A 7,993-nucleotide genomic window follows, 5' to 3' on the forward strand; every position below is an offset into this window, starting at 1 on the left:
GCACATAAATTAATACAACCAACTCTTTACACCTATATTGTAAAAATATGAATTATTCACACTCAAATTTAGTTCCATAATAAAAATAAAAATAAGAAGTTAGGTAAAATGTCAGAAACTGTCCCAGCCTAAAGTTAGACTAAATTCTTAATTATGATTATAATGGCTAAAATTATTTTTTGTTTGTTTGTTTGTTTGTTTGTTTTCAAAAAAAAAATTAAATATGTATTGTGCAAGGACTGGGCGATTGGTGATTGTGAGGACATTTCACACACACACACACACACACACACACAGAGAGAGAGAGAGAGAGATTACAAATGAACACAAAATATTGGAAAAAATTTTTTATTATTAAATATTATATTAAAACATTATTCTTTGGATTGCATTTCAAAATAGTATTATGCTCAAATCAAATAAAATCTTAGTTTGCTGTAAAATATTTTTTACAGTTTAATTAAAACATATGAGGAATTTAATATAATTTCAATATCATAAGATAGTTCAGTAAACAAATGCAGTTTAAAACACAGAAAGATATCCAGCAAAGTGACAGGTGATGTACAGGGAAGGAAGAAATGTAACTCTGATCATAAGGCACTGAGGTTATTACACCTGGACTTTTAAAAAATGTTTTAAAAAAGACAATATTAAAATAAAATAAAAAACAATAAAACAAGGAAAACACACATTATAGGTTATCTGAAATAAATGGATGTGGATAGAAATAATTACACCGTGCAAACTGTTTATTTCTCTTTGTATGCTTGTGTGCGCTGATTAAATTGCGAATACTCCACTCTGTATTATTAGTGACCAGAGGTCAAAAATTCAGTCAGGAATGTGAGAATGAACTGAATTATTAGTTCTTGTTCAGTAAACTCTTAGCAATTTATTTCCAGCTGCTGGCTAGTACTGCCTGAATCTCAACATCACTGAAAAAACAGCAACCATCCAATAATGAACAAGCGTACAAAATTGCTTTCAACAATAAAACCGAATGTACATGACCCTGACTTACTCTAAAAACCACTTTGTCAGAAAGTAGCCAGCTTTCTTAGGTGGAACAGCTGAAGGTCCAAATACAACTGAACAGAATTAAATATGATGACCTAGGCACCATCAGACACATTTTCAGATGTGACGATGCTGTAGTGATGATTTAAAAAAAAAACAAAAAAAAAACAGTACCAATTCTATTGGACTATACAGAGAAACCACATTTTATCCACTCTGGACAAATGCAATCAAGACTTCCTAAGCAGAACCCTATTAAAACGCAGTAACATGTTTTGCTTGATTTAGTTGATGCCTAAATTAATCCAGCATTCAAAACCTGTTGAATTTAGAATTTATTTGCATATGTATGTGAATGAATTTAAGGTGCACAGATTGATGTCCCAGCCTTCAGTTCCCTGTGCTCTGGTTCCCATTACAAGTGTCTTGGTTGGGGAACAATTCTGGGTTTTCTGCTAATGTTGCACGGATGCGCTTTTTCTCCTTGAAGCGGCCTGAGTGGGAGACTTTAACATGCCGTCCTTTTGTGGCTGTTTTGTCCACAATGCGTTCAAGGCGAGCATTGAACTGGCAGTCATCAGGTGTCCCGGTCGTACTGCTCGTCCCTGGTGCTGTCTCAGCATTATTACTGTACTCCGCAGGTACTTCATACAACTCCTTGGCCTCAGATTTCTTCTTGCGAAGGAAGGTCAGCTTCCACCAGGCAGGGGCTGGCTCAGCCGTAGCCATGGCCAAGGAGAGATGAGCCCTTTGGGAAAGAAGAGAAAGTGGAGGAATGGAGAGAGAGAGAAAGAGAGAGGAAGTCAGAATTGCTTTTGTTTACTCTCCTAGAGTTAGTGGATGAATTGAGGAAACTGGTGCTTGAATAGAAAGAAAGTGTAGTTGTTAAGGAGTGAAAGTTACACAAAACTTGCTTTAAAGACCATAATTTTTCCATTTTGTATAATAAATTGCACAATGTGGGGGTTCCTTGTGCAAAAAATTTCATTAGCGCTACAGGGAAGGTCCGGAAGAACCTACACCTTTACAAGAAATCCAGCCTTCTTTTCTCTTGGCAAACTGGTGTTACATGGCCAGGATTTGCATACTGGAACATGATAGGCTCAGGTGTTTTATGATGCAAAAACACTTGCTCATCACATATCTGATACGAACTCAGATTTCTAGTGAGATTTTCAGCAACTGCAGCAGTGACAACATTCGTACTTTGACTCATATGTGCACTCAAACGAATTCCCCTAAACGTCATCATTAAATAGATATCATTTAATGACATTTCTGGAAACTTTAATATACTCATATTTATGAGTCTGTCACAGTGTAGACAGAGAAGTCCATGAGAGGTCAAAAGAGTTTTTGTTGTGTTTTCATAAAACTGTAAAATCGTAGCAGCAGTGACACGTAACAGCGTTGCTAAAACAGAGATCCTCCGTGAGCAGACAGGGCCATTAGGATGACAATAATTTTGCTTCATTCCTCCACTGGCCATTCTGTTCTCAAGTGACTGACTAATTTATGACGTGTTACTCAGTTCAAAGCCAAAACCAGCTACTGCTTATGGAAGTTAGCTATAAGGAAACTGTGGTGGCGTGCAAAGCTGTCATGTGTAAGCCGAGATCTCAGAGGCAGAAGCTGATGTGGGTGACGGTGCTGTTGAATTTTTCATTGCAATTCAATCGCTGCCATATGGCAGAGCTATGCTATCAGGAGATCTCCAGTTACAGGACTCAGATTTCATAGCTACATCATAAAGCCAGGCTACATGCTAGCAGAATGCTAAATGGATTGACGGAACGTAACTGTTGGTAGTATATGTGCTTGTGCTTTATATGTGGCCTGTATTGTAACCTGTACTACTGTACTGTAACCTGTACTACTGTAGCCTAGCCCTTTAACCTGAGGATAGTGCTGTAGTTTTCCATATATTGTATACTAGTTTCTGCCCAAGCTATATTAACAAATATAAAATAGAGACTTTCGGATCATTCTCATATATCTGTAGCAAAGATGGGAAACGATAAACAGACAGAAACTGAATCAGTCCCTGATGGGTTACTGAATATTGCTGAATACTGGGTGTATGTGTAGTCTATACTCTGACTCATCCTACCCTTTGTAGTGGTTTCTTCTGCCTGCTTGTTATGTGAATAGGTTTCACAGAGCATGGGCCAGGCTGGGTCAGTGCTTAATCATGTTACCAGCGGAGAGAGCCTGTTGCTGGGGAGTTTGTTAGGGCTATAATAAAAGCACGGAAAAAAGCAAACACACCTTGTCTCTCCCACATATACACACACAGAGATAAAGCTGCAGCATTGTACCTGTGTCTATTCAAAGAAAAGGAGTGGACTCACTATGGTTGGTTGCGCAGCAACAGAGTGGTGATTTCCATACTGTATGCTAATATCCATGGTCTCTCTGGAGGCTTGGACTTTTGGCCTTTCATGTTTGGGAGCAGACAGAAACCAAAGGTGGACCTCTTTCAAACCAGGAGCAAGTTATATTAGCTTTCATAATCCGATGGTTTCTCATATTGTCTTTTTTATTATCTCATCAAATTCACCAGAATTTCTACTGAGAGATTTTGTGAGAGGGGAATGAAGGTTGAAGTGTCCATGTGAATTTGTTTACACAGACAATGTGTCTGCGAATCTTGGTTATCAGGAGAGTTAGAGCTGGTGAATCAGTGGAGTTTATTATCCATTTCATAAGGTTGCATCATTCATATTTCACTTAGTGAAGACATATTTCACTTAGTCAGACATTTCAACATTTTCATACATTTTCATGATGCATATCAGGTTTTTAGTTATTGAAATTTTGTTGTTGTTGCTGTTGTTGTTTTACATTAGCGTGATTGGTTCAGTCAGAATATCGCCAAATTCTTCATTTTCTTTTAGATAATTATTCTAGTTCTCAAATTATTCATTTGAGACAGTCCATCATGTCATAGTGGCCCTGTTTATTAAGACTGCAGAGCTTCTGGTGGACAATGCTGAGATCAATAATAAAATTGGGTTTTTATATATCAAGTCGACATTTGTGAATATGTACATGGCATTATAACAAGAGGACATTGAGAAGACTAGGTCATGCCACAACTGTAGCATATTTAATATTGATAGACACTGTATCCTGATACAGTTTCCAAGCTCACACATCATAAATATCATATCAATTTTGGTCAAGATAACGTGATCCAACAGGAATGTGTAAATAGACTTTATCACACGTACTGTGATTTCTCAAGTTAAATTATAACCATCCTGCCAGTCTCTCGACCTGAATTCATTTAATGTGAAATATATGAGCTTATTGATTATTTAGACCTATGACAGATACACTACCGAGAATAACAAGCCTATCATGTTCCAGCATGCAAACAAGCCTCTATGTATGTGTGAGTTTTTCTTTCAGATGCTTTCTCACATTTTGGTTTGTGGAATTAAGAAAGCAAGGCCTACACAGCATACATAAGAAGATACAGTATATATGCAGAAAACCCCCACACACTACACCTGACTTGTTTCCAATCAGACCCTGAGGGTACGTTCGCTCAGAAAAAGAATGCTGACCTTGGATCAAATGGGGCCTTTAATATTGAATTAATGCAGGCATAAAGCCATGCTAGTTCAGCAGTTCTCTTGCTCTGGTACAATATGTGCAAAACAAAAGTGAAGAGTTTTTGGTGTCTGTAACACAATAACTTCTGTGTTGCATGGACAGGTGTAAAGATTACTGTCGCCTAATTCGGATTAAGAATTTGGAATGTGACAGTGAAACATGGGGAAATTGTGATTTAATTCAATAGTTCTGATAAAAGATTACGATAAGGGACAATTGCTTCCGTGCTCCAGTTTCAATTGGCATTATACCTTCTAATCACACTTTCTGATCTAGCTAATCATGCAAATCCAATAGAAACAGGGCTGCTCAGGGTGCACAGCCATCCTACACTACTCTATAAACTTTACAGCATGCGCACCAACAATAATGTATAACTACAATGCTGTCTCTGTATTACTAACGTCTTTGGTAATATGAAAAGTGCCTGCTGGATGATAAAGTGCTTCTATATTGAATAGCATAAGCCTTTCTTAAGCTAGCGGTTGAGGTTTAAGATGAAATGAAAGCTGGCTTCATGTTAGCTGGAAAGACGTTATTAGATTTAAAAATCCTCAAGAACAAATCTAAATCTGTGTTCACTGAAGAGGTTATAGCTTTGAAAAAGGCACCCTTCATATAGGCTTTCTTCTGTTCTCCTCTGCAGTTCTTATCTCTAGAGAGTTATACCTACTCTAAATATTTACTAAATGTGGGGCAGGAGAAAGAGATTGCTCAGGACTGAAGTGAAAAGCTAGTGTTTAGAGGAGATCAAAAGCAGTCTTGTTGACCTCTATAATGGCACAGAGCAGATTTACCTCTTATTTGAATATGAATCTTTGGGTAGGTTTTTGGATGTGAATGAAACTCTGGGCTAAAGCAGGATTTTGTTTTTCTGCAAAGAATCAGAGAATGATTGTGTAATTTCGTTCAAAGCTAGAATTATCCTTATGACAGAGTTGAAGAAAATTCATACCTATCTAGCTTTGAATTTCACTTCCGATCCAAAACCACTGGACATGGTGTAAACAGGAGGACAGGCCTGAGCTGCCACACCATTTGGGCTGTCATTTTCACACACATAGATCTGTTTCCATTATTTCATTCATTAATTCTATTTGAATGACATCATTCTAATTAACTTTGAAATGAAATCCTGCTTGGTCACCATTTCAGGACACGTAGGCCTGTAGCAAGCATTTCAGTGATGAGTGATGGCTCCCAGTGTTCCGTGCTGGTTAGTTAGAGTTAAAGACTTACTCTGGGCGGTTAATGTGTGATCAAGGTGTCTCTTTGACCAAAGGTTGTCAGAGGACTAGCTCTTATGTCAGCATTATATATTACATATCAAGGAAATTGAGTATCAGATCTACTATTCATTTAAACCTGGCCTATAACTGAAACAATATTGTATTATATTCACACACAGAAGGACAGTGGAGTGAATAATAATCTTGGGCTGAATGGGCATCGTTGATGGATGCTTGCAGAAGTTTCTCTCACCTGTGCGAGTGAAAAGTGCGTCACAGAGGCTGTGGTTGCTGTCTTCCCTCCAGAGGTTACTGGCCTTTAGTTTAGTCCTCTCGATGCTGTTTACAGTCCGATCTACTGAGTGAGATCATTGCCCTATGTGGATGACCTGAAACCTTTTTTTCTCACCTGTTTCTCTCCCTCTCTCTCTTATTCTCTGTCAGGTTTCGTGTATACTTTTCTCTCTGACAACCAGGTGCAGCTTAACTAACAGGTGCATACTCCTCCCACTGTATCGCACACACACACACACACACACACACACACACATGATCATAGACAGCAAGCCTAGGAGGCCCCTCCTCCTACTTGTGCTTGAGTAAATAAGGTCACAGTGACAACAAATGAAGACAGAACTACACAAAAACTAAATGAGTCACATCTGTACCTAAATCTGCGCACAGTACATCTGTTCCACTTGCACAAGGCATTTAATCTAATCAGTGTAACATATAAACAGGTGCAGGTCTGTGTTCAACAGTCCACATACTTATCCACATTGAATTAACATAGAACTATAATCACTAAATCAGTTCCATCTGTCCTTATAACCACACTGATTATATTTCCCATATCCAATATAGAGACCATATTTGATCAATTCTGTTGTTAGCTTTTATACAAAGACCTTAGGTCTGTCCAGCAGAGGGCAGTCTCTCATTCACACACCACCTGCTCAATACACACAGAGATACAGCTTCCAGTGCTGGCACACATCTCTGGCATGAGTACATATGGGGTAAAGTTGGTCAGTGACCAGTGACCCGGCTAGTGCCTGTGGTCAGAGTGAAGTCATTAAGCAGTGGGTCTTCTCTGTTTTAGTCAGTTTTGGCCAGCCGGTGGCTAACAGACCCCTGAGCTCCTGCGGCGCCCGTATGCTGACTGCATGATTAACCTTAATGTTAAGCAGTAGCCAAAAGCCTTACTCATACAAAAGCAGTATTACTGTAATAAAATAATGACTCAAGTAAAAGCAAAGGTTGTCCTCCAAATAACAGTTTGTAGGAATACGAGTATGCAAGTATATCTTGCTACAAAAATAGATCAGGTTTGCAATTCAGAACAAGCAGAGGTGATTAGTATTATAATGAGATCAAAACTATTCAATGCAGAAAAATGAAGACAAAAATGATTCAAGCTTCTGTGAAATGGCTTTGCATTAGGCTTGTCATAGGCTTGGGCCATAAAATGTTTTAAAATATTCAAATGTCAGTTATTTTAAAGATTTCATTCTAGTACCCAATGGATAATACTATTTCACCTATAATGCCACTACAGATAGAGAGGACACTGATTTTTAAACTACAGATAGGGAAAATTGTCAGTTTCTCAAGTTTAGTAAAGCAATATCATGGTTTTATGAAAAATCTATAAATTTCAGACCCATTTTTATTTACCGACAGTAATCCACATTAATACATTTTTATTAAATTCCTGAACACAGGGTTAGGCCATATCCCAAATGGTTTACTATTCACTATACTATAATATACATATTCTGTTAAATCAGTATTATTTTTATTTATTTAATTATTTATTTATTATTGCATATGCAGTTTATTTTTTTTTAAAAAGAACATTTCTTTAACATTTCTTTATATATATATATATATATATATATATATATATATATATATATATATATATATATATATACATCTCTATTTTATTTTACTTACATTTATTTATACTGTTAAGTAATTTCTTGCACAAGTACATTTTTTAAAGAATATTTTTATTTTATTGCTAGTATGTCTCTATAATTTATCTATCTATCTATCTATCTATCTATCTATCTATCTATATATCTATATATCTATCTATCTATTTTTTATTCATTTTT

At 36.9% G+C, this 7,993-nt stretch overlaps 1 protein-coding gene across 1 annotated transcript; it reads right to left on the reverse strand.

The window, feature by feature from the left end:
• Positions 1-370: 370 nt before the first annotated feature.
• prr15la (proline rich 15 like a) lies at positions 371-6,383 on the reverse strand. Its single transcript, XM_053239022.1, has 2 exons — positions 6,124-6,383; positions 371-1,768 (listed from the first exon to the last, which is right to left on the reverse strand). The coding sequence occupies exon 2, from the start codon at positions 1,747-1,749 to the stop codon at positions 1,411-1,413; it is 339 nt and encodes a 112-aa protein (XP_053094997.1). The 5' UTR covers positions 1,750-1,768; positions 6,124-6,383; the 3' UTR covers positions 371-1,410.
• Positions 6,384-7,993: the final 1,610 nt, after the last annotated feature.

Source organism: Pangasianodon hypophthalmus, chromosome 13 (assembly GCF_027358585.1).
Source record: "Pangasianodon hypophthalmus isolate fPanHyp1 chromosome 13, fPanHyp1.pri, whole genome shotgun sequence".
Taxonomy (NCBI): domain Eukaryota; kingdom Metazoa; phylum Chordata; class Actinopteri; order Siluriformes; family Pangasiidae; genus Pangasianodon; species Pangasianodon hypophthalmus.